This window comes from Cavia porcellus, unplaced genomic scaffold (genome assembly GCF_034190915.1).
Source record: "Cavia porcellus strain 051 isolate PalLab524CR breed Dunkin Hartley unplaced genomic scaffold, mCavPor4.1 scaffold_20, whole genome shotgun sequence".
In the NCBI taxonomy this organism is placed as follows: domain Eukaryota; kingdom Metazoa; phylum Chordata; class Mammalia; order Rodentia; family Caviidae; genus Cavia; species Cavia porcellus.
In genome coordinates, this window is record NW_026947503.1 from 4,001,434 (window position 1) to 4,028,861 (window position 27,428).

A 27,428-nucleotide genomic window follows, 5' to 3' on the forward strand; every position below is an offset into this window, starting at 1 on the left:
ATCAGGATCGTGGAATTTTACTAAACATTCCTAGTGAAATGTTACCTGAGCAATTCTTAGGTATTATGTCTTAAGAACACTAGTCATAGAGGACACCATTAAATTAGCAATAAAAAAAGGACACTGTCTTCCCTCATCTGTGCAGTCCTCTGTGTTGCAATTTAGTGTGTGACTTGCACTTCACAGGAAGGATGACCTCCACATGATGTTTCTCTCTGACTTGCTGGGCAGTGTAGCCGTGCTTTCAACTATGAAATAAACCCCTTAAATTCCTGTTAACCTAGAAACCGCCACACTGCAGCACAGGCTGCATACCAGGAAGGCGCACCCAGCAAGCCACCACCTGGGACCTTGCTCCTGCAGCCTTAGCCTGGCGTGTGCTTGCCCAGCCTCCTGTGGCTGTTGGAGAGTGGCATTTCAGTCAGGTGAGTGTGGTCACTCACTGTGTTCAGCCGCCAAGTGTGACAGGTGAGTGGCCGGCCTCAGAGCGAGGCAGAGCAGCCTCCTGGCGCTCACGGCCCAAGCCCAGAGCTGAACGGCAGCGGACTCAAGGCCGAGGCAGTGTCTGCAGTTGAGCAAGCCTTGGAGGTCGTCTCTGGTGCTGAGTCAGGGAGCTGCCCACTCCTGCCGTGCAGATAGGAGGGCAAGCCCTGCTATTTGGAGCGTGACTAGCTCACTGCCACTGCCTGTCTGAGCATTAAAAACAAAGCGGGATTAGTCCTCGCCCCGAGCATCAGATGTACTGGATCTGTGGTCTGCCCAGGAAATATAAACCCAGACCTGTGTCTGTCTGTCTCTCTGTCTCTCCCTCTTTCTGCCTGCCTCTGTCTTCTGTCCTGTCTGTCTGTCTGTCTATCTCTCTCTCTCTCTCTCTGTCTTACAGCTTTGATGAAAGTTTCTTTTAGGATATGATCCCTATGGATGCAATGGAATAGAGCATAAGAAATACACTCTAAATCAAATAATGATAGAAATGCATATAGGACAGTGTTCACTTTGTCTTCACAGTTTTACTTGAGATTATCTTGTGTGAACATTTGATTTGTGCCATCCTGCTGGTAGTTCCTACACTGTGTGCTTACAATGGCTCCCAGGAAATGTCAGCTAGACAGATAGTCGCAGTGGATAGAGTGGCCGGAATTGCTGAACTCAGCTTTGTGTGTGTGTGTGTGTGTGTGTGTGTGTATCGTCAGAATGGATTCTATGGACAGCTGATGTTTTAAGCCATGACTGATTGCGACTCTGTTCCAGACAGCCAAAGCAGTGACAGACATCCAGGTCCCTGTGAGTGCAGAGACCATGAAGAGCTTCTGGGTCTTTACCCTGGCAGGCGGCAGCCCTGGCTGAGCCCTGAGCTCAGGACAGGCCTCTCAGAAAGTCCCTCTACCTCCTGGTCACCTCTCTGTCAGCAGTTTCTCTCCAGCATTTTAGCCGTCAGTTTTGTTCAGTTACATTTGGCGTGAGCTAGAGAAGCGCCAGTACAGCACCCCGAGGTGGAAGTGTGTGAAGGCTCCGTAACAGAGAGGGAGCAGTGGGCTAGCAGTTAAGTCTGTGTACCCTGCTGAGGCTCCTCCTGCGAGTGAGTAAAAGGGCACATGAAGTCACCAGCCTTGTAGGTTGCGGAGGATGCACAGAAACACTGCACCAAAACACCTTGCACATACCCAGCAGACTTCTGCTACTTCCCGGGACCGCGGCGGTGTCATGCTTGCGAGGCTGGCTGAAAACACTACAACAAACTGTAGTGTGCTGTCACTCAATGGAACCTTTGACGTCCAAGATGAGAATGTAGTGGCCCCTCCCCATTTTATTAATGCCCAGCATGGTTCAGCGGCAAAGACCCCACTCCCACGTGACACCCACTCTGTGTGCCGCCCCACGGTCATTTTCCTGGGGTTCCTGTGCTGTGGCTTGCTTCTTGCACCCTACAGAGCATGCATGGACTAGGATTCCTCAGTCAGCACCATGCACAGTCCACTTTCCAGATGAGCAGCAGGTTGGGGTGATAGAGTGATTCGAGACAGGATTAGCTGGAATTCCAGGGCTGTTACTCTGATAGTGCGGAGCTATTTATATCTGTGTCTGTCACAAAGCCTTGTGTGTGACCCTGATGAATTACCTAACTACTGTTAAAGCAGAGCTTCTCAGGCTACAGGTGTAGAGACTGTCATGATTTAAGAGAAATTTCACATAGCTAGGTGGTGTAGTGTTGCCTGTAACCTGAGATCTCTGGAGGGCACTAAAGCAGGAGGGTTTCGAGTTCAAGTTCCACCTGGACAGCTTAGGGGAGGAATTAGCAGCAGCAGTGAAGCAGTGACCCTCCCATAGATGGTAAGAAAATGAAAGGAAGCTGGGGTAGGGGTGCACATTGTGATGCCAGCACTCTGGGAGGCTGAGGCAGGAGAACTGCAAGTTCAAGCCCAGCTAGGGCAGTTTAGCAAGAACATGTCTTGAACATTTGAAAAAAAAAAGCAGTGAAAGCTCTGGGGTGGTGCCCAGCGCAGAGGCCCTGGGTTCAGTCTTCAGTGCTGCAGAAAGCAAAAGGAGAGTGGGGTTGCTGTCAAGTAAGAAACGTCCCAAAGGAGGAAGCGGGAGAACTTGGTGATAGGTGTGTGCCGGGTGAGGAGACAGAAGCCCCAGACGGCCCAGACGGCATGTCAAGACAGCATGCCCTTCACTGGCTGTCCTTCTCCGGGCAGCAGCACCAAAGCTTTAAACAGTAAATACCACCTGAAACATGTGCGTTTCTGTGCTGCTGTGGTAGGTTAACAAGTGTTCCGTTCCATAAATATAATCTAAATAAAAGCCTTCACTGTGCTTTAACTTGGCTGAAGGCAATATTAATGAACACATTTAAACTGTGCTTGTCCCCACCAAAATCGCTACACATGCCCGGGTTTAGGCTTCCCACAGGCTTCTTATGGGCTGGGAGAAGCTACTTTGGAGACATAAATGCTTTCTCTGTGCCTTACAAATAACTGTATTCAGACTCACAAAGCCCAAGTGTTGTAAAAATATTAGTATTCAGATGCTTTTGTGTTTTGTTAATGCATTTAATTATGTACAATATAGCTATTGTTTTCTTTTCTCATTTGCATTAATTTATATTAGCCACAGGATATAACGCTGCAATATCAAACTCGTTAGCTCTTTCGATTGTTCCTGCAACTTATAAGTCAGTTTCAGAGTCTTACAAAAACTCCAGCTTTCCACCAACCATAGTGATCTCTGAGTCACTTTTGCAAACCCTTTAGTGCAGTGGTTCATTCGGTAAATATGCTGGAAATACCAGTTTCCTTATGAAGCTGACCTTAGTTGGCCATCGTAAAAGAATGGTACCTTCACCACTGGGCAGCTTATTTCCAAGCACATAGTGTGGCTTGTGAGGAGGCAGGTCTGTTAGGAGGCTGAAGAAGTCCACAGTGATCCTGACTTCCTGCCATCCACCTTACACCTTGACCCTAGCAAACATTTGTAATGTATGACAGAAGTGACATGACTCTGCTTTGGAAATAAGGTCTTAACAGCTGCATTTATCATTCACTGACTTCATGATCAGTGCCATTGATGGGGCAGTTTCTCAATCTGCATGGTGTTATCATAGTCATATATATATAAGAAGCACTCGTGTATATATATGGCTCCAGGGCAGTGGATGCTGTATTTATACCCGTCTCCACCAATATCCATAACAAAGGAAGCAGCCTGCCCAGGCTCTCACAGGAGCTGCCCCCACAGCCGGTGGCCTGGCTCCACACAGCCCCATCTGGGACCTGGACAGACGAGCCAGGATCGCTGTATGTACTCAGGAGAGGCAAGCTTTTCAGTTATGTGGAGACCACGGTACAGACATGAAGTGAGGGAAGGAGCCGCACTGGGGTCCGAGCCGGCCCACCTGTCCTAGTGTCACCTCCAAGGGCAGCAGCCGGAAACGTGCAGCTGCTGCTGGGGAGCTGTGCAGAGGAGAAAGCAGAAGACCTGAGTTCCGGTCTGGTGGTGCTCCGCTCCTGTGTGCGTGTGTTGTGTGGATGTGAGTTCACCTCTGAACATGACCAGTATGAGCAGTACCTGCCTCACTTGGCCAGAAAGTTACTGCTAAGAGCAGATGAAGTCACCACCAGACACCTTTCCTATGGGTTCATCTTCTCTGTCACCAGTGCCACGATGTTCACAAGTGTGAAGACTTCGTTAGGAGACAAAACCCTCCCAGATGTTCAGCTAAAACTTAGCATCCCCAGGTTAATGTCTTCGCAACACATACAGAGACCCTCGGAGTATTGCTAGTGTGAAGTCAAAGTGCATACAAATTTTTCTCAGTAATGTGTTTGTGACCCTTCAGTTCATGGGAATTGCGCAGAAAAGTGGGCACAGCGGGCCTGAGACTCTCCTTCCTAGGAAGCCTGCTTGCGAGCTCGGCCCTGAGTGTGATGTGGGTGCTGGCGTGTCAGGACTGCTCTGGTCCCGCGTCCCCTCCTTGAGAAGATGGCCACTCTGTTTTGTTTTGTTTTGTTTTTTGTCACAAGGTCTCACCGTGCAGGTCAGGCTGACCTTGAACTCACAGCAGTACCCTTGCGTCAGCCTCCCAAGTGCTGGGATTCCAGGCATGCAGCACCATGCCCCGCTAAGGTGTTTACACACTCTGCCTGAGCTGTTTGTCCACCTGATGTTGGTCAGTGCTGAACATGCTGTCTTGTTCTAGGAATCTGAAATCTTGGTCCATGCCACACAGAGAGCCTCTGTGTTCAATCCCAGTGCCAGCCCTAGGGTTGTGTCACCGGCAGAGACCATGTCATTCGGGTAGCATGTTGCTAGGGAGATGCAGCATGGCCTGCGTGACCTGTGAGGAAGGCGCGCACTGCACCCTGGTGAGTTGGCACTGTGTCCTCTGCAGCAGCGCACCCAGCCGACAGTAGGTTGCACTGTAGTTATTCCTCCAGAGTCATCAACCCCAGGGTGGCCTTGGGGCCCAATACAGCTGAGCGTGTCCTTTGAGGAGTCCAGTGTCCCATCCGCAGTCTGCCTACTCTCAGCCTTTCTCCTGGCTTTTGGGGTACTTTCCAGCTTAGTGCGTTTGCTCCCCTGGAATATGAACTCAGAGGGTCTGTTGCCTGGCCCCCCAGCCCGAGTGCCTTGACCATCTCAGGATGGACCCCACATATGCGTTCCTGCACCACCTCTTCCCGGGTGCAGCCAGGGACTTTCACACTCGGGTTCAAAGCAAACTTCCCACACCCACTGCCCCCACACTGCCCAGGAGGAAAGAGGGGGCTGACTGTGCCCGATGCTTCCTCCCACAGCCTCCACCCCCTGGCTCTTGGTCTCCCACCCTGCCCTCTCCCAGCTGGTCAGGGCCTGCTCTGCCATTCTCCTCACGCCTGGAGCTCCATCCTCCCCTCGGCTCAGGCTCAGCGCAGCACAGACCAAGCATGGAGCTCATTGCTGCCAGGCCTCCAAACTGGCACCCTGTGTCCTACCTCCAGCTGCTGCCCCCAAGGACCTTCCTGGTACCCTTCATGTGCTCTGTTCTTCACTTCCCCAGCTGATGAGAAGTGTGTGCCTGTGACAAATGACCACAAGCTGGGGGCTTTAAAAGAGTGGCGATTTATTCTCTTACTGATGTGGAGCCCAGAAGTCCCAAGTCAGGTGTCTGAAAGCTGCAGGGAGGAATCTGCTCTGTGCCTGGTGGCGCCAGTGTCCCGTGTGTCCTGTGGCTTCCTGTGGCTGTGTCTGTGTCACGCAGCCTCTGTCTCTGTATGACCTCTTCACATCACTGTGCATTAGTGAAGCTGAGTCCACAGTATCCTCTTTTATAAGGACACCAGTTATTGAGTTAAGGTTCACCCTACTGCAGTATGAGCCCATCCTTAATGGATCACATTTACAGAGACCCTGTTCCTAAATCAGGTCACAGTTATGGTAGGAGGGAAACACTTGGACATACCGTTTTGAGGAACACTGTTCATATCCGAGTCCCCTGACAGAATGTGAGCATTATGAGTGCAGTCACCACCCCTCACCACTGGGCTCAGACGCCGAGAGAGGAGTGTATTATAGAGGTGTTTGTTTAGTTATGGACGGGTAGATACTAAAGGGGACGGAAGAAGGGCGAGCAGGTGGGTGATGGATGGATGGATGGATGAATAGGTCGGATGGGTGCATAGATGGATGGATGGGTAGATGCATGAATGCTGTTGCAGGAGCAAAATGGGTGCGTGCCCTCTGTAGGAGAAATGCTCTTTATAGTAGAAGCCTATGAGGTGGTGCATGCCACATGAAAACCTCACTCCGCATTAGGTGTTCTAATCATTGCTGCTTGCAGAGAAGCCAGATCCAAATGTCCTGAATAAGCAGTTCTCCCAGGCGAGAGGCCTCCTGTGGAATCTTGGAGTGGAAGAATTCGAAACGCCCCGTTTCTTTAACGCATGAATTGCCAAAATATGTGGGAAGTTTCATTTTTACCAACATCACTGAAAATACCTTTTGTCAAATAAAAGCCCCGGCATGCCCATCTTGTGCACCAGGGGCCTTTTAGGTAACAAATGGCCCATGAGGGCCTGTAGTCGTGGGCTTTCCGGGTACTGTGGGCACTGCTGGGCAGTCGTGGTGTGACCACTGCATCTGCTGAGCCACCTGGCTAGGAAGGCCGGGTGTGTCTTACCAGGATGCCAAGCTTTGAGGCACTGAGTGACCTTGGGGGCTCACCAAGGACTTCCTCCCTTTCCAGTTTGGTTTCTGTCACAGACCGTCTGCAGAGGCCATGGAGTTCCGCGCGCACTGCACACATTCTGTGGGTTTAGAGGAGACAGCTAGTTCAAGACCCCTGAAGAAAGCAGCTTTGTCCTGCGCGATGCTTTGCACAGGCCCGTATTCATATCTCATTGTTGTTTGCAGGAGAGGCAGATGCGAACCAGAACAATGGGACCTCGTCTGAGGACACAGCGGTGACAGACTCCAAGCGCACAGCAGACCCAAAGAATGCCTGGCAGGGTGCCGACCCAGCTGACCCAAGGAGCCGCCCCCACTTGATCCGCCTCTTTTCCCGAGATGCCCCAGGGAGGGAGGACAACACCTTCAAAGACAGGCCCTCTGAGTCCGACGAGCTCCAGACCATCCGAGAAGACACTGCAGCAGTTTCCGAGAGCCTGGATGTGATGGCGTCACAGAAGAGACCCTCCCAGAGGCACGGATCCAAGTACCTGGCCACAGCAAGTACCATGGACCATGCCAGGCATGGCTTCCTCCCAAGGCACAGAGACACAGGCATCCTTGACTCCATCGGGCGCTTCTTTGGCAGTGACAGGGCTGCGCCCAAGCGGGGCTCCGGCAAGGTGAGCTCTGTGGAGTAGCGGAGCTGTAGCTTAACTGGAAAAAGGAAAGCAGAGGTGCAGGTGGCCCGAGGCCAGGATGGAGGCTCCACGGTGCCGGGCCGGCGGGGAAATGCATGTGAGCCCGGGCGTGGGCCTCGGCTGCTGCTTGGGCTGTTTCATCTAATTCCCCTCTCTCCTCTCGCGTGGGACTGTGATCAGGGTGTGGTCTCAGGTGCCCTGACATGGGCACTGCCACGAGCACCCCATTCTAAGGTCTCTCTTGCCCTGTGCTTGGGGCTTTGAAAGCTTCTGCCCCTGCGCCGCCCTTTTGGGTTCAGGTTGGGTTTTGCTCCTTTTTCCTAAGTCAGTGCTGTTGCCTCCCTGTCGCTGTACAGTGACTTGACTGGGGTGGAGGAGGCTTGTGCACACTCCGCAGTTTCAGTTCGCCTCGAGTAAGCTTTCTCTTTTATCTGAGTCCAGTGGAAGGGGGCGGAGGGACCATGAATGCCTGGGAATCCAGTTCCTATTATCTTGTGATGACGTTACAGTGTGTACAGAACCTTAGAGGCTTTATTACTCCAATGCAAGTGTGCCAGGGATAACAGTGTATCACAGGGAGGCTGTTCTGGTGGCCAGAGTGGACGGGAGGAGTTGACCGCGGCTGCAGTGTGCTAAGTAGCCGGTCCCAAGGCACGTTCAGACTGCAGGTGCACGGCGTGCACAGGAGTTGGAGGTGTGGGATGGCTGGGTAGATTCAGAAAGAAAGGTGGTTTTTTAAAAAGCCCTGCTTCGGTGGATGTTCTCAAAAATCTGTTAAAATTTCTTGCACCTCTGTATTATACTTACTCTGAAAAACCTTTCAGGATGTAAGAGGCTTTTAAATAAAGTGAAGAAGCAGCATTGCAGATGCATCCTCAGAACAACCCCAAGGTAGCTGATAAATGATCCCGTTCCTAGAGTTCAGTCTTCGGGTCCCTGGTGACCATGAAGTGCAGCACAGATGGCAGCTCCACCTGCTCTGGGGGCTTCAGAGCTCCCAAGTGGCCACGACTGCCGGCCCTGTGACCAGGGATTTCAGGTTGTGGCACTGGCCGTGCCTTACCTGTGAATGACACTGGGTATGGCTAAAGTACTTAAAAATTTACATTCTGACCCATTGCTTCAGGCCTGAATTTGTGGACAATGTTTTACTTTCTGCCAGTACCTCCTCACCGTGGGATGTCAGGCACCTGCCTGCTTTCTAATGCTTATGTCAGTGGGATGCTTCTGCAAACTGTCAAGCCACAGTATGTCTTGGTGACTCCTGAACCCCCAGTGAAGTCTTGCTGTTATGCCAAGCACCTGGTGCTCAGGGAAAATAGCCAGTTGTGAAAATTTAAGCTATTCTGTTCAATTGAAGGAAAAGAAAAACATGTTAAAGCTGAGAAGAAGAAAAAAGATTAAATGGCCAACTAGCATAAATTCCATACCAAGCTTCATTTCAGTGATAATGGTTTATGTTGAAATAAAGTTGTGAAAGCAGTTGTATCTACACTGTGACAGCCTCCAAGTGGAACTGTGTATGCTTATGTGTGCCTCTTCCTTCTTGCAAGACTACAACTGTCATTGTTTTAAATCTCTGATAATGCTGGGGATTTAGCTCAGCGACATAAGCATCTGCCTTGCAAGTGCACAGTCGTGAGTTCGATCCCCAGTACAAAAAAAAGTACTAAATCTCTGATACTTCAGTATTTTCAAAAAAACTTCTAGGCTCAGATGCAGTTAAATCACTTTGCAACTAGCATGTCTAGGTTATCAAGGATCCTGAAAAGAAAAAAAAATTCCTAAGATTTTTAAAAATAATAATTTTTAGGTAATTGTTTTAAAATTTTAAACCATCAGTTCTTTCCATTACTGAGTGTTTTCAATATAAAAGATTTTTAAATGAACAGACTTGCCCTTGGGTGCCAAAATAGTCCCTTAACATTTATGCATTTGTGATAGTAAAGTGTCTTGTTCCAAACATAGTCCAGCCAGATGCAGTGTCCCCTGCTGAGGGGAGGGTGACTGACGATGTGTGTCCAGCTCAGCTACCTTAGTAAGATTTATCTGCTTGTGGTAAACACTGCAGTCCCGGGGTAACTCACTCCACACCCAGTGACAAACCCACAATCTCCCTGGAAGACTGGGGTACTGATTGGTGTAGGCTGCTATGGAGTAATTTTTAAACGTTGATTTCGATCCTAATTTTAGTTTGCTGTGTATATAAATCATCAGGAGAGCTCTCATTTTAATATGCTAGGAAAGTCCTTCAGCAGACTTCAGGAGCTTGCAAAGGCAATCTAAAGAGCACCTGTTCCTGGAACTCATGGCAGAAGCTGGCGTCTGGTATCTCCATCCCTGAAACAGCTGTCTGCTGCACATAGGGTGCTGAAGGGGGCCAGGTGCCAGCGCCTCTGTACACGCTGGGGAGGCAGTGTCCACTCATGTCTGGAACAGGGTTTCCGTGGCAGAATCCACAGGACTCTGAATGCCCCCACCTTCCATAAGGGGGCTGCTCGCCCCACCACCTCCCCAGGCACGTGCTGGCTCCGGAGGCCACCGCCCTCAGGCCAGGGCATGGAATGCAGTGACAACACCAGCCTTTGTGTGGCCGGAGCTGACATTCAGGGAAGGCGCACTCAGAATTCCTTGAGGAGGCATATTCTGAGAGCCATGGATGAAAAGCCATTTACAGAGAACGTTCTCCTTTGTTGTCCAGAAAGAAAGGAGGCTGTGTTGTGGCCTTTAAGGAGCAGGTTTTCCGGTTCCCTGGAATGTGGGGCCTTATGGGGAAAGGCTGGGGGCCGTGTCAGAGGAGGGTGGCCTTGAGGCAGAGACTGCACACCCTGGCTCGGTCAGCACAGCTCGTACTGAGTCTAGCTTGCAGCAGGTTCCTTCCTGGGTCAGCGGTGACCCTGGAGCTAGTGAGGCCTGCGAAGCCGGCAGCTTGAAACTGTGAACTCTGGACCAAAAGAGCTGAGGCGTGCAGGGGTCTTTAGTTCATACAGAAGGACGCCGGCAAAGAGGAGGTAGTCCTCCTCGGGCACTGCTTTCCAGCTAACCCGTACCGTGGCTTTGCCTCCTTCTCTCTGCTTATTTACATTAGAAACTGTATTCACAGCCTGCTGGTCTCAGCACGTCCGTAGCATTCAGGTGTCTTACATGCCTCCAGCTGTCACAGAGCAGGGTAGGAACAGGTCATTCAGGGCTGTGGGGTAAATTAACCAGAGGGTGTGTTATCTGATGTTTTTTCATTGCATTTTAATTTCCTTAAGCATCATTACTTCTAAAGTAACTTCATGCTCCATTGTTAACATGGTACCCTCACTCTGTACCTGTGTTCTGTGATCTCATGAGACTGCCGTGTGTCGGTGACACGAAGGACGTAGTAGAGGGCAGCAGAGTCTGTGTGCCCCTGGGAGGGCACGTGTCGGGCCCCACAGGCAGGACCAAGAGTGGTGGCTTTGCTTGAGGGGTGCGGGAGACTTGCAGAGGAGCATGTGACGTCTCCTCATAAGGCTACCTAGCCCAGCCCCTTACTGGAACATTCTGGCAAGCCTTGCGGCCAGAGATCCTCTAGAGAAACCATAAATAGAGTGGGCCATGTTCATTTCTGTACCCACACGGATGCTTTCCACCATTTCCTGTAGAGATTCCCTCTGCAGTGTGTTGGCCCTGAGCAGTTACTCACAAGCCACCTACTACATCCTTCTGCTGTCTCCCGGGACACCATTTCCACTGTTACTGCCGCGGGAGGGACTTTGTTGGGACCCACGTGCCTGTATTGGGAGTGGTTCGCTGCACCTTCTGTATAAGTGATACATTTGTAAGTTATGTCTGTGTATTTAATGATGAGTGCCTCCGGCAGTTGTACGACAATTTGATTTTGTTATAAATTTCCCCTTTATGTGTATTTCTACCTTTTTATTCCCTTATTAAACAATTTAACAGACCAACGATGGTGTACTAATTGCATGTAAAGTTTAATCAGTTGCATTACGCAGTGGACATTTCCCTGGCTCGTGACAGGACCGCAGGTAAGTGTGAGCACCTGCACCCCTTCTGTGTCTGTGATGAAGGTCACAGTCTCCGGCTCCTCTGCTGTTACCCACAGAGACATTCTCTGTCACTGACCGCATGGTGTTCTGGTGCTCCCATTATGGCTGTTCTTGTTCTGTTTTTAGTGCTTCCCGCAGAGCACCACCCGCAGATGCCAGTGGGAGGGTGGTGCTGTGTAGATGTGCCCAGAGCATGAGCACATATCCATATCCCCTGAGTGAAGTAGCACACCGGTGGCCGCCAGTCCTGTGCTCTGCGGTGGGGCTGTGTTCAGAGTGACAGCGCAGCCTCAAGAGCAAACAGGAGCTGCACTGGCTCTTCTTAAGGGTGATAGTGCGTAGACGGAGGCTGGACTGGGGGGCAGATGGGTGAAGGAGAGTGAAGACGCTTGGTTAACGCGGGCAGAGGCTGCCCGCCCACCGTGGGACCTCCCTGCTGGCAGGGCTGCTCCTCGCCCCTCACTCCGCCTTCCAAACTCATCTCCATTTAAGGCACTGATTTCCCCATCATTGACTTTGCCTTTGGGAAAAGCATTAGCTCTTTGGTAAAAGGCAATTCTGACTGGTTGATGTGGAGCTTAGCTTGCTATCTGAAAAATGTAAGTCTCCATCTGATATCTGATGGAAATCTCTTGCCAAGCTCTGACTTAACAGGTTAGGGTTCTTTCTGTTTTATCCATGAGTACCCTCTTACATGCCCTGAAATCAGTCTACTTCATACAGTAGTACAAAGAAAAAGAGCTAACGAGAAAATGAACTCTTCTGGATGTGACAGTAGAGGGGCAGAGCTAGGTAAAAATGTCTCACTGTGCCCATCTTCCTGAAGAGGGCACTGTATTATAGAAGTGTCCAGAGACCATTTTGCTCTGCTGTTGATGAGTTCCTAGCATGGCGGTGCGCATATACCACCAGTTGAGGACACTACACCTGATCAAGCCAGGACAATCTCCGGCTTGTCCATGGGGCATCCTCTAAGATGTATATCCAGGGTCTCTCTTGTAATGCATTGCTCATTAATTAAAGCTGCCTGGCTTTAATTAATCCTTGCTAGTGCAGAAGCAGCCCTTCTCACGCACATAGGAAGCATCATTTCAGATGCACCACTGAGCACACAGTCACCACAGATTTACCTCTGCGAACTCCAGTGTGACAGCTTTCATTAATACAGTGATGCCTCAGTTCACAAACTCAATTGTTTCAGTGACTCTGGTTGCAAATCAAGTTGAACAAGAAGAACCACATCAAATTCGCTGCTTAGATTCAGTGTTAACCTTTGAGAAAACTTTATTCGGTTTGTGAACTGAAGTACCACCGTACTTCTGAGTATGCTAACATTTTGGATCATGCTACTTAGTCACCTCCAAGCATACACACCATGAATTTGTTCAGAAAGAATCCACTTCATCTGTAACCAGTATAAGAAATCTCTTAAAACTCATATTATTGATTTTATCTTTTTACCATGTCTTCTCTTTTCTGTCTGTCTGTCTCTGTCTGTCTGTCTCTCTCTCTCTGTGTCTCTGTCTCTGTCTCTCTCTGTGTCTCTGTCTCTGTCTCTGTCTCTCTCTCTCTCTCTCTCTCTCTCTCTCTCTCTCTCTGTCTGTCTGTCTCTCTGACTCTCCATTTGATGAGAATAGTCAAAAACTAGGCTGGCTTCCCACAGGTCACTTTCCTTGGTCCTGTAACACTGTTCTTTAGTCACATCACTTGAACTTCGTTGATGCAGCGTAGACTCTCATAACTAATACAATGAGGAGAGTCTAGTAAATTAGAGGCAAATCCTATCTTCCAAGATGTAAGCAAAATGTAATGAGTTGAGTTGACATGTAATTTATGCCATAGAATATTAAGTTCCTAAACTTCAGCATAACCAAGAAGAACGTCAGCAAGAAAATGTCACTCCACGTGACCGCTGGAGTGACTCTGAACACTGCTGCTTCTCAAGATGCTCCCTTGTACAGTACAGAAAGATTAAAAAGGCCTACAGTGACAGCCACAGTTAACCCCCACAGAGCCCCGGTGAGCTATGCTATAAATTCAATGCACAGCTAACACACTTGTTACAAAAGAAAATGAAACTGCAAATAGAATTGAAGGTGAGCTGTATCCATTTCCTCGGAGACTTCAAGAAATCCACTGTGCATTCTGCCCAGACCAGGGAATACGCTCTGTCCTCGCCCTCTCAGAAATTGCTTGTGTCCAGAGCCTGCCTGCTGCAATGTTAAGAACATGTAGTCATATAATTTGGTGAAGGACCCCAGATAGACTGTAGAAGAGGTCCCCTTTTCCCTGTCTTTTACTCCTTTACCTCTGGGTCCTGGCCTTCCTGCCTCCCCGGCCTCTCCGGAGCCTGCCCATCCGTCCACCCACCTCCCAATCCTCCTGAGTACGCTCCCTGCATCCTGCGTGTCCCACTTGCTCCACCCTGCCTGGGCCTGGCCCTGCTCATCCCAGAGGAGCTTTGCTGGAGGACTGGGGTGTGTGGGCGGTGCCCACCCTGGACTCACGACGCCCACTCTGTATCCTCGGCAGGTACCCTGGCTAACGCAGAGCAGGAGCCCTCTGCCCTCTCATGCCCGCAGCCAGCCTGGGCTATGCAACATGTACAAGGTAAGACGTGGTCGCCGTCCCCTCCTGCCTCTGCATGTGAGGTACTCTATGCACAGGGTCCTCAGAGACAGTCCCATCAGCAGGGCAGGCGGCCTTCCAAGGGTGCTGCTCTGTCCAGTAGCACAGCAAATTTTCTGGGGCATCTTTGAGTTGTGGCAAAGCTAGGGAGATGGGTCCTGAACCCCAGAAAAAGGATTATACAAACCAACCAAAGGAAAACGGGGGAGAGGAGAGGAGCTGCCTTCCTGTGGAAGCCTCGATGCATCCGGCAAGATGGGGCATGCGATCAGGTAAGATGATAGAAAAGCCTGCAGTGTGACCAGTGGTGTCCCATGGCCTGGGGGACGCTGGCATAGGAGCACTGGCCTGGATATGCCACTCACACATCCTTGCGCAAGGTGCTTTGAGAATCACTACCTAGTAGGTACTTAGCACTCACTAAGAGTCACATGAATTGGCCTGGGAAAGTACCATCCCAGGGGCTCTGTCCTCGCCGCATCAGCCATACTTACATAGGATGAGGAGTACCACTGGGCTTGGCCTCACTTGATGGACACCGCTGCCTCTCAGAGCATGTAGATACCCCGGTGGTGTCAGGGAAGGCAGCAGGTGGACGCCCTAATGCCATCCCTGACTCCATAGTGAGGAGTGTTCCAAGAGAAGGCCATAGATTCACCTCTGGGATAAAAGCAGTCACCTTGGGAAAGTGTGCAAGGCCAAAGCACACTGCCCAAAGCCTGAAGGCAGAGCTCATTCTCACACGCCCCAGGGAGCACCACAGTGCACACATGGCAGAGGGAGGGTGTCCCAGGAGCCAGTGGCTGGGGACCCTCTCTGTGGAGGGTAGAGGTGGGCACAAGTGAGCGTGGGGGTGTCCCCACAGCTGAGCACTGCAGAGCTCCTGGACAGAAGCTTTCACCCGTGAGCCGGGCAGGACCCGGTGCTGCTGCCAGGCCTGGACTGGCAGGGTTGAGCAGCAGAGGCCAGGCCAATGCTGGGGGCACCAGAGAGCACCCCAGGGTCCAAGACTCCAGAGCCTTGGAGGTGCCAGACCAGACAGTGTCAAGGCAGATGGTGGCATGAGACCGTGAGTAGTGGTGGGGCTGAGGTTGACTAGAAGGAGACCATGGCTCGTCCTGGGAGGGACGCCATGCCGGGCACCTGGGTCTGCACACCTTGAGCTGTAAGAGCTGTCTCAGTGACCTCATCCTGAAATCATCTCTTCCTCTGGGCAGTTCCTGGGATCCCTTGTCCCTGCAAAGCCAGGCTTCCCTGCTGCCCACCTGCACCCGAGGCCACCTGTGTTCTCCAGACGGGGGTGGGCCAAGGCACCCAGCGCTGGCTTCAGGCCTGGGAGTGTAGGGCTTGTGAGAAGGGTGTTTTCAGTTCTGCAGCCAAAGTGTGTGGCCTCATTGAGGGGAACAAGACTGCCCCGTGCTCCAGGAGCTCAGCTTGGACATCACTGTTGGCCCCCTGTGCCCCGCCTCCATCTGTGTGAGGTGCATTGTTGTTCAGAACACAGACCCCTCAGAGATGGAGGTTCTGCCAGGAATGCCGTGATGTTGCAGAGTGAATCCTAGTGAGAGACTTTCAACAGAATGTTTGATTTTTATCCTTTAAAAAGTTACTTACAGACCCATAATCCCAGCTACTCATGAGTTGAGAGGCAGGAGGACTAAAATTTCAAGACTCTTTCAAAATTTAAAAAGTATAAAAAAGGCTGGAGATACTGCTCAGATGTAGAGCGTCCCTGGGTTCAATCCTCAGTACTACTCCAAAAAAATGAATTAAAAAACTATTTACCAAAGAGAGAAAACAGCCATCCTGGTCTCTAAGACTAGCCCAGACAGATATTTTTAAAAGCATTTAGAAGCCTGTCCCAGACCTCATCCTTGCAGAGATCTGGTCTCGAGAGGAAGTGTTTCAGGTGGTAGACACCGCAGACCTCCGGTGCTGAACTCTGTGTTCACCATTCCTTTCTGATGCCCCAGTCTGGTCCAGTTAGGGTTTGCCTTGGCTTGCCTGGTCACACATTTGAGTTTTACTAAAACATACTGAAATGGTAGGGGGCTGGGTGTGTGCTATTGGTATGTCCACTAAGCAAGGGAAAAACAACAGCATCACCTCAGGTTGCTATCAGTCCAGCAGGATTGTTCCTGATAGGCAGAGAACTCTTCCAAGGCCTCTGTGCGAGGCCACCCAGCCAGACTGGTCCACTGAGGCAGGACCAGGGGTACCCGGTGGAGGTGGCTTCTCTGAGAGGTTGGAAAGTCATTGTCACCTTCCTGCTGTCCAGCCCATGCTACTCCCAGGCCAAACGAAGAAAAGCCTGGAGTCTCCCTTCTGCTCTTTGGCAAAGAGATTTGATGATGCTCAATGTCTTTCCCCAGCATGGGAGATTTCTTATTATTCCAAGAGAATGGCTACAATTCCTAGAGAGTGAATTTAACAGCATCGGCCACAGGGAAAGCATTGCAATGGTGGAAATATATACCAAATACATTTATTGTCTCAGGATCTATGATGAAGGACTTTGAAACAGGCCCACAGAGGACACAGAGCCACTGGGTGGCAGCCACGACTGGTCAGCAGCTTACAGTAGAAGGAACCAAGGCACCCTCCCCTTAGAGCAGACTGTAATGAGCTCCGCTGAGCCCACGGTCCCCGCTCTGGTGGGCCCAACACGCTGCCTTCTGGCTCTCTGCAAAAGACACCCGTGGAGGAGAAAGATCCACCTCTGTGAAGTTGGGTGTCGCATGACAAGGAAAAGATTGGTTCCAGTGCCACAGGGTGCCTCATTAGGCCTCTGGGAGAGGAGTTCTTCCATTCCGAGACTCTGCATTCGCCTTGGGACCAGCACTGCCTGTGTTTCTGGGGCCTGGAGGGCAGGTGTAGGGGCGCACGCACAGAGACATGGAATAACATTTGAGAGTCAAAAATAGACATCTGGGAAGAAAGAAGGTGGGACACAACTGGTGAGAGATGGACAGACGTTTCCCAGGCGCCCACCTGGAGCCGTCACTCCCTCCTACATTCTGGATCTCAGGGCCGCAGGCCCAGGCAGTAGTGAACACCAGTGGAGGGGTCACTGAAGAGAAAGTCCAAAAGGAGCCCAACGACGCCACGAGCACTGTTCCTACGAAACTGGCCAGAAACCCAGAGACCTATGGTGGGCGGGAAGGGCTGCCCCCGCTGTCCACGTGCCTCAGCCACTGACCTCGGCTTCCCCTGGACAGAAGTCTGCTCTCCCTGTAGATCCCACCTGCCTCAGAGGAGCCTGGCCACCACGACCATGAGCATTCCTAGTGTTTTCTGAAATGTTCAGGCTGAACCTGAGCTGCCAGCCGTGCCCGGTGCACAGCGCAGTGTGGGAGGTCTCTTTGTATCATGGGAGAAGGTGGTGAGTGTCACAGGCACGTGGTTTGGGGCTCATTCTGCTGTCCTGCAGCGTGTGATGCTGGGCCTCTGTTTGTCTTCTCTGAGCTGCCGCTCCTCACCCAAGAGCCAGCAGTGAACCCAGGTGGTCCTCTGCCCTTATGGCTCTGGTGAAGAAGGAGATGGACGCGCTCAGAATGGACCCAGCCTGAGTGTGCACGGGGATGGGCACACCCTGCCTCCACGCTGCCGGGAACTCCAACTCTCCTAGAGAGATGCACAGCCACTCATGGAGCCTGGGACAGAGGTAGAGTTTGCCTAGAAGGTCCGAGAGGGTCCAGCGCACTCCCTGGTGCCAACCATGGCCTCTGGGCAGTTGCACCTCTGCTCTGAGGCCTCAGTTTCCTCAACTGTAAAATGAAAGTGCCACACCAATGACAAGTACTGCAGACGTGTCCTTGGAGACGCTGGTCCTGCTGATCGCTTTCTGTGCACCTGCTTTGGATCCAAAGCCTGTTGTTGCTTCACGGTCCCGTCCAAAAGAAAATGTCCCAGCACCACCCCCCAGCTTGCCTGTGCACCCACACCCTGCAGGTGGGCACTGAGTTCTGAAGCCATGAGAAAAACATCCTGGGTCACCGCTGCTGGCCAATGCCTCTGCTGTAACCCCAACTCCACAGTTACGTTAAAGAGGTTTTCTTTGAAATTAAAAAGTGGGTAATTGGAAGCGAGGGGCAGAAGAACCTAAGTGAGACCAACACCAGGCCCTGCTTCCGCCATATTGAGAAGGAAACAAACCAAGGGGCGCGGCTCGGCACTCAGCACAGGGGCCATTGCCAGGCCCCAGCACCAGCTCCCAGGTGTCCTGAGGTGAGATCGGCTGGAGCTCCTTCACCAGGTGTGTGCTGCGCAGGTCCCAAACAGGAGTGGAGATGTTGCCTGACCTGTCCTGAAAACCAGAGCTCTCAGTGGCTGTCAAAGGTGTGTTGGAGACTCCTGGGAAAAGTGATCCTCAGATCAAGCTGCCCAGGCTGCTTACGTAGGTCAGATCTGCCAGGGGAAAGTACCCCACACTGCCATGGCTTGCTCATCAATCTGATGACAGCTGGCAACTCCAGTAGGCTGCTTGTTCACCCCCATGGCTCCTCTTCTGGATGTGAGAGCTGGGCCCTGGCATCACAGTTATCTCCTGGGGTCCAGTAGCCATGGGCTTGGAGAGCACATGCTTCCTTGGCAGAGGCACAGGCTGCTGCTGAGCCCAGCCCTGGCTTTCTGTGCCCAGGGCTGAGCTTAGACACATTATCCAGGGAGAGCTCTGCTGCCAGCCCCTGTGTACCAGAGAGGGCGTAAAGCCCTCCCCCCAGGAGGCCAGTACAATTCTGTCCCCTTATTCCTAGGTAAAACAGCAGAGAGAAAAACAGAACCAGACGTGCCCCCAAACACACTGCAGTAGGATCCCAATTGCTCTCTACTCCCAATTTGTTAAAAATTAAAATTCTTACACTTGGAAACTGGTCGCCCCAGTCAGGTGGCAAAGCATCAGCCTCCAAGTGGAACTGCCATAGGACCCGATGGCGTCAGCTTCCTCCACACTGCTGGTGCCCTCAGCTCCCAGCATCTGAGAAGGAACACGCTGTAGAACGGTTACAGGTAACCCAGGATCTCTGCCTGAATAAAAGGCTTGTCTGGACTTCTCCAGGAACAGAGGAAACCCTGTTGTTGACATTGCCTGGCTTCCTACAAAGAAAGAAAAGCCCACAGCTCCTAATTAAATTCGTCTGAGTCAGTGATTCAGAAACAAACATATTCTTAAACCCTGAAAAGGGCAAAAACATAAGAAAAACTGTATGTGTCCCTCAGCCAGGAAAATACTTTCTCAATATTTCAGGATAAATCCTGATTTTAAAATGCACTGGTTTTGCCAGAAAAAAAGCTAAGCTCTCCCCTGAAACATATTAGAAGCTGTTCAACCAGAAGTGGCATAATAGCTTCCTCAGAAAAACGTTTACAAGTAAAGCTAGAATTATAACCAACCGGTGTGCGAGGAAACTGCTGTACCCCGTGGTGGCTTCTCGGAAGGCCAGAGTGTCCTGACAGTCAGGGACACAGCGGGAAAGCAAAGTAGACAGGCCCGCTCACAAAACTGCAGGCAGGTGTGTGCTTCCATCTGCAGTCCAGAAGCCCTGGCACCCAAGCCTACCAGTACTGATTTTCTCAGCACCTCTGTCAGCTGCTGGGCGGTTGGTGTTAGGGTGGGGTAGAGATGCCAGGGCCCTGCCATTTAAGAGACTCACTGGCTGCCCCCCCACCCCCCCAGCAGCAGCTCCAGAGTGGAAAACAGTTGTGACCATCAAAGCACAAGAATTGCTCTGTGGGAAGGAGGAAGTCCTCCGTGTCCTTCCTCTTTCAAGAAGGCCTTTAGGGAAAGAAATCATTTAAACACAATTTCGAAGGGATCGCAAAGATTTTTATGAGCCACAAACTAAGTATAAAGCAAGGGAAGAGGACAGGAAAGATCGATCCACTTCAAAGTGAACGGTTTGATGGCTCTCAAATGTGAAGGAGGCCTAGGCTAGAAGCTTACTTGGCTTTATTTCAGCCTTGGTCACATGGGCAGGTAGAGCGATTCTGAAATCCCATTCCTCTTGAGGTGTGATTTTTCCCTTTGAGGGGGAAACAGAGAGGGCTCCTCATTGTAATTATACAGAAATGTGCCCTTTAAATTACAGCGAAACTCAAACATCTCACCTCATGAACCAGATTTGCATTTGTTGATCTGAATGCCCGTGCTTGCCAAATAGTCATTTGTTTCCTAGAGAAGCAAATGGAGCTTCTCGAGTTGCTCAGATGTTAAATGGCATGACTAACAGACCCTGTCAGGTATTAATGTTTCTCACACAGAAGTGCATTTTTATTTGTAGCTCCCAGCATCATCATATAAGGTAAGTCTCTACACTTTTAAATAATAACACAAGCACACAATTATTTAAACTCCCTTTCTCCCTCCTATGTGGCTCCTTTGTGGCACACAAAGGCAGTGAGTTTCCTCATCGGCTACTGAGTCTTCGTTTCTAACATGAGCTTCTTGTTAGAAGGAACGCTTGTCATAGCTGCCTAAAGGACCAAGTTTAAAAAGCGAGGTTTGGCAAGAGGTCTGTGGACCTTGTGCATTGCGGTTTCCTCACCCTGTCAGATGACGAGGTACACGAGAGCAGTGTGGGCTGGTGCGCCCATGGTGGAGGTGCAGAGGTCTTTGGTTTAAAAGCCCAGGGGCATCACTCTCTTTATTCCCTCCCTGCAGTGAATCTGTCTGGAGACACGGAGGGAAATGTGCTTTTCAGGAACTTGATTCTCTTGCTTGATTTTTTTTTTAAAAAATGCCAGTGAGACAGTCATCACAGCTCTGTGAAGTCGCTGGGCTTAAATGTGACTAATACAGCACATTTGTGACACTTTTCTGGAATGTGACTTCCTGAAAGGGCCGCAGGGGCCTGTCCCATTCGAAGATTTCACTGTTTACCTCAGTTCCATGCCCAGGAAGGGAGGGCCCTGCTGAGCCCTTGGCAGGAAAAGACAGTAACAGGCTTGGGTGGGGAAAGTCAGGCAGAGGGACGCTGACCTTGGTGGCCTCCCTAAGAAGCCCTGCTGCAGGTTCACAGAGGGACACAGGGCTCCAGATACATACAAGTGACTTGCTGGTCACAGGTAAAGAAGTCCGAGCATACATCATCAACATTCAGTCGTAGGAAAGAGCAACTTTCCAGCAACTTGTACACAATAAAATATACTAAAAGCAGAACAGCAAAACGTGCTTTCAGACTGGAATGGAGGCCAGGGGATGGATCATCAGTGATGTACAAGATGTTTCCATGCATCACCTTGTCCACCAAGGGGACAGGAATGAGGTGAGTGACAAGCTAGAATCGGTGTTGATGTCCAGGAACCCTGTGACAGGCTGGCTGGGACTGGCTGCATTGTCTGAGCTGTGTGCTCGTGATCCACAATCCTCCAGACAACGAGAGCAAGCGAGTGCTGACTGAGCATGGGAGAGTGCAGGGCCTGGTCCCCGGGCCCAGAAGCAGAGGGCACACTGCGCGCGGCTAACTCGCAGGACTGCTGTGAGTACAGACTGACAGTACAAGGCTGGATTCTGGAGAGCTTCAACTCCTCTCGGGCAGAAAATAAAGAGGTGGGACCTTTTTTCTTCCCTAGCCACAACATCTCAAGCACCAGTAAGTTAATTTTCTTATGGTTCAGCACTTTCTTTTACGAGGTGATGACTGCACTAACCATCTCCTTTCCTGAGCCCCGTCACATGCTCCTCCCTGAGTTCATAAAGCAGCCTGTTGAGGACCTGTTGCTGTCCAGTCTGAGGACCACTGACCTGACAGGTGCCGGTGGGAAGCTAATCTCCGGTCTGACTCTCAGCTGGAGCGCGCCAGCTGCCCCGCCTGTAGAGACAGCTGGAGAGCAGCAGCAAAGCCCTTCCTGAAGCCTGAACAGCTGTGTGCCACCAGGAGCCACTGCGTGAGCGCACCCTGCAGGTCACAGGCATTGTCACAAGTTGAGTGATGATAAGGTTAATTTTTCAAAAACCGCACAAATAGACCAAAGGAAAATTTTATTTTAAGATACATGAAATGTTTGGCCATGGACACCTCCCACAGTTTCTAGAATAACTCAGTATAATGTTATTTTATTTGCCGTGCAGAGGTTTGGTTTTTTTTATTAATCAAGATGCAAATGTATATTAATCAGAAAAAAGATGCATGGCATACTATTTAGTAAAAAAGAAAAACTAGGCTAACAAAAGAGTATGCACAGCTCGATCACTTTTAAAGCCATTAGCACATTTACCTGTGCATATGCATAAAACCAAGTCTAAAAATGTCACCAAGGTGTTATCCTGGATAACAAGGGTTATCCTGGATGCTACAGTTCCCACAAAACTTTTTTTACTGATCTGTGTGTGACTATATATTGTTTTTCTAAACAATAGAAAAAATTTAATTTGTCCCAAATATTTAGCTCCAAATAACCCAACCAGATATTTGCCGAGATGTCCTAGCCTGGTCTCTGGCAGAGGAAGAGCATGTTCTTAGCGCGCCAGCCTCTCCTGTCCTGTCCTCACTTGCCGGCCTGTGACTGTGCCTCTTCTTGTTCATGGTGAACCCACCCTCTCAGGTGCCCTGGGCCTCCCTGTGTCTCCCTCTCGCCCCTGTGCTGGGGTTGCACCTGGGAGCACTAAGCGACTTCACCGTTTTGATTTTCCATTTTGAGATAAGGTCTTGCTCAGTTGCCCAGGCTGGCCTCAGACTTTCCCCCTCCTACCTCAGCCTCCTGAGCAGCTGGAAGTGCAGATGTGGACCACTATACGGGGCTCCCCTGTGCCTCTCAGTGACCTGAAAAGAAGACAAGTGACGGGAAACAAGCTGGGCAAGGGCAGAGAGACTAGGATCTCGGGGCATGAGGTAGCTACGCGGCTGGAGAGCAAGGCAATACAGCCAATGGGAAGAGCAGTAGTGGGCCTGAGATATGGGCGCCAACAGCCCCCGCGGAGGATCCAGAAGCAGCCAGGCTCCTCCCGCCTTCTCATCTAGCAGAGACTGTGCTGCCCCCAACACACGCACCCTGAAAGAACATTGCTCACACAGGTCACTGATGGAGGTGCAGGACCTGTTCTCAACCCAGAGACCCTTAGGCCATCTGTGAACTTCATGCTTGAGTGCTCCTTGGCCTTCACAATGGCAGCCCTTCCAGGCTGCTGAACGCTGGAACCATTCAGGCAAGGGAGGAAAGGAGAGGGAGGCGTCTGGGCAGGGCCATCTCAGGGCGCCCGAACATCATAGCCAGATCGGATCAGCTAGGAGGCATCTGGGCCCCTTACAAGGTGAAAGCAGCCAGTTGTGGAAACCACACAAATGCCTGCTTGGTGGACAAATAGATAAGCACGGCATGATGGTCACATAGAGTGGAATACAGGCTGGAAGTGCTCCATGCTGTGAACATCAAGAACACTGCTGACTAAGCCAGGTAGGAAACAGCCACCTTGGGCTGAATCACTAGGTGATTCACATGAGTGACCTAGATATTCACAGTCGCAGAGGCAGAAAGCCAAAAGGTGGTTGCAGGAGCTGAGTGGGAAGGGCCTGGGGAGTCCGTGTTCCGCAGGCAGAGATTCAGGTTGGGGCAGGGCAGACGTCCTGGAGGTGGAGAGCATGGTGGCTGTCCAGCAGTGCGGATGTGCCTACTGCCACTGAATTGAGCTTAAAGAGAGTTGAAAAGGTAAAATGTGCATTGTATGCATTTTACTATAATAAATCATGGGTTCTTTTAAAGGCAGTTCAGATACAGTACCCTTCTTATCCATGCAGTCCCTGCACCACTTGTCACCCTGTGACAACTGAGGTGTGGCTCTGTGCTTTCTCTGTGCCCCCCACAAATGTTGTTTAACCACAGGGCTAGAGTCAGGAAGTGCTCTAAGATGGGCACATCACCAGAGAATTAGGTTTTGTTCTTTGGCTACTGCTCAAAGGTGGCTTCAATGTGAAACTTCAAAGCTAAAGACCCTCTCAGCAAATTGCTGTCTCAGTTTGATACTCAAGGAAGCAGAGATCTGCTACACCTGGCAGCTTGCTCAGGGCCCCGGTTCGGTGTCGGACCCGGGGCGGAGCCTTCCTGTTCCCACTTGAGCTCTTCCCAGGCAGCGGCAGCAGCAACGTGAGGGTTTTGTGGTTGCTATCGTTTGTCCTCTTTTATTTGCTGTGAGTCAACCTGTGACATGCTGTAGGGTGTATGCACAAGTTTGTCTTTTTCTTCTAAAACATTACTATCTAACTGCAGAGGTAGGTAAGTGCTTGGAAAACCGTAGAGGCCACCTTAGTGCAGGAGAGGTGTTACTGCCAAGGTGTGCCAAGGCTCCCGAAGAACCAGCATTTGGAAGAGGACATCCCAGTCAAGGACAGGACTGCATCCATTACAGGAGAGAGATGTAAGCTGTAGAAACCCAGCCTGCTATGCAGAGGTTGGCAGCAAACTCACCAAAGGGTGTAATGTTTCCATGCATGCAGTCGTGAACTCCATATTGATAGTCCACGTTCCATGGCCTCATTTTATTTTATAAACTAACCTATAGTAAAATGGACTTCATTTGGTATTGTTCTCTAATTTTAATAGATGTGTGTCTGTAGCTACCACCATCGTAAGGACACATTACCCCAAACATCTCTTCCCTGCTTTCCCTTTGTATTCAGACCAAGATCTCCTTCCAAACCCTTGCCATTCCTGCGCTGATCTCCTTTGCTATGTTTTATGCTTTTCAAGAACATCATACAAACAAGCTCAAACAGCATAAAACCGTTTTAGAACGCATCTTTAACTCAGAACACTTGCAGATGTCTTTGGATTTATTGCATGTACTAAAAGTTTCTTACCTTCCACTGTTGAGTAGTATTTCACTGTATGGATGTACCACAGTGATTTTATCATTTTGTCCACTGTAGAATATTTGGGTTGCTTGTAGTATTTAGTGACTATGAATTGAACTACTATAAGCATTCATGCTTATTTTGTGTGAACATAAGAATTTAAGATTTAAATTCTTTTTCTTCACAAGATTGATGATCAATGTATTCATTACAAAAATCATTTCCAAAAATATATATCTTTTCTTTTTTATCATTCAAAGAAGGAAGTGGGATTTCAGGGTCAAATAATAAGCACATGATTAACTTGACAAGAAAATACCAGTTTGTTTTTCAGAGTGGCTGTGGGGAGTTCATTCTCACAGTGCTGAGTATGGCCAGTGTCTCATATTAGTCACTGTAGCAGGCATGTGCAAGCTCACCTCATGTTGGAGTTGCGTTTTCCAAATGGTTAATACTGTTGAACTCTGCCAATTTGCCTTCTATACATCCTCTTTGGTGTTAAGTATTTTTCTAAAGTTTAACAGGTTGTTTTCTTCCTGAGTTTTGAGCATATTTCTATACCTTAAGTTTCATGTCTTTGTTTTACGTGCAATTTACAAATATTTTCTCCAGGTCTTTAGCTTGTCCTTTCATTCCCTTAACTGCATTTCTTACGAAACAAAAGCTTTCATATTTGATGAGATTCAGTGCATCCACTTTAGTTTTTTTTTAAATCAGGCTTTTGGAGTGAGATGGATGAATTGCTCACCAACCCCCAGGGCATGAGGAGCTCCTGTTTTCTTTTAAAACTTTAGACTTTTTTACCTTGTAAGCAGCAATTTATGAACCATTTTAAATTCTGTGTAAGATGTCATCTGAGGTTGAGGTTCCTTTGCTTTCTTTTTCTTTTTGGGTCCTTGGATGCCCACTGGTTCCAGCGTCAATTGTTGAAAGGGTTTTCCTTCCTTCATTGGTTGTCTTTGTACCTTTATCAAGATCAATTGATTGTCTCTGTGAGGGTGTGGAACTCTAGATTCCCTTCTGGGCCAAGGATCTATGTGTCTATCCCTTTTCCAGTGCTCCGCACCCTGAGGACTACAGCTGTACAATGACTCTTAAAATAGTGATGTGATTCCTCTTTTTCTTTTTCTGTCTTACATTGCTTGGCTCTTCTGGTTCCCATACAGTTTTAGAATCAGCTTGCCTGTCTCTAATCAAAATACTACTTGCAGTTACACTAAACCTGTAGATTGGTTTGGAGAAAATTAACATTTTCACTCTGTTGACTGTCCTAATCCATGAACATAGTCTCTCACTCCAATTAAATATTCTTTGATTTCCTTATAAAGATCTATATATGTTTTGTCAGAGTCACATCTAGCATGTTGTTTCTTTGATGCTATTGTGTATTTTTACATTTTTTGTTGTGTTTAATTGTTGATTGCTAGTATATAGAAATACTATGGCTAGCTGTTTTTTTCAGTAATAGGCAAGTATAACTAAAAAAAAGTTATAACTACCTCAACTGATCTGTGTAACTGACAATTTATAGCAAAGAAGCCCAAATCAAAGTCAGTACAGTCGCTCTTGAACGTGTATATAGCCAATTTGTATGACGATAATAGCCCAGACTTACTCCATGTGTTAGGCTCTATACTAAAAGTGATCTAAATGTAGTTCAGCAAACAGCTGAGGCTTATTGCACACTTAGCTCTGTGCTGAGGTCTATAGATATGCCAATTTCCCTTTTTTGTGAACAGTACTGACTTGAGATTGTGTAGTTTTGAGCACTAAGATGCAACCTACCAACTTCAAAAATCACTTAGATTTAAATGATTCTCCCGTCAGAAGTCTGGCCACCAACATATTCATTATAAAAGTAACTGACAAAAATTGCATGCCTGTAGTCCCAGCTAGTCAGGAGGCTGAGGCAAAGAGGACCAGTAGTTCAAGGCAATCTGGGCAATTTAGCAAGACCTTGCCTCAAAATGTAAAATTACTAAAAAGGGCTAAAATGAAGTTCATTTGTAGAACACCTCTGCATTTAACCCCTGGTACCACTCATCACACACACACACACACACACACACACACACACACACAAATATAGCTTTTCTTTTGCTACTCAAAACAGGGGTGTACGTGTAACACACTGTCCATGTGATATTTTTTAATTTCTCACAGCACAACGATATTATCAGTGTGAGATCTGTGGAGCATGTAATCCCTAGAATCCTCTATGTAGACCTGAGAAGTTTTTTCCAGTACCACAAATGCTGTGTTGCTATGGGGATGGCAGGTGAAGGATTCAAAGGCAGACAATGTTCTGTGATTCAGAATCCAACACAGCAAAATCCAGACTCCAAAATCAAAAACACAACAGGTAGAACATGGCATGGGAACACCAGGAGAAATATAAACTACACTGAAGCTTGGACTGTTTCAATTATTTCAGGCCATGAGGACATAGCCTATAAACACAGTGGACACTTAAAGTTATTCATCCAAAACTTCAATGATATTTAATTGAACGGCATCTGGGCCTGGATACTTTGGTTTCTAACTCCTCGCTTTACACCTTGCCTCTTGGAGAAGGCTGTGCATGGCCAGTCTGGGGTGAGTGGACATAACTGGCTGATTTCCTCAGTCAG

At 49.4% G+C, this 27,428-nt stretch overlaps 1 protein-coding gene across 4 annotated transcripts in view; it reads left to right on the forward strand.

Moving 5' to 3' along the window:
* The window catches only part of Mbp (myelin basic protein), a 119,329-nt gene that overhangs the window by 75,381 nt on the left and 16,520 nt on the right, over positions 1 to 27,428 (forward strand). For 2 of the 4 annotated variants that reach the window (XM_063231414.1, XM_063231413.1), the window contains 2 exons: positions 6,892 to 7,328; positions 13,919 to 13,996. In XM_063231414.1, the coding sequence (XP_063087484.1) occupies positions 6,892 to 7,328; positions 13,919 to 13,996 (515 nt within the window). The remainder of the gene's footprint in view (positions 1 to 6,891; positions 7,329 to 13,918; positions 13,997 to 27,428) is intronic. The other 2 variants (XM_063231416.1, XM_063231417.1) reach the window with 1 other exon arrangement.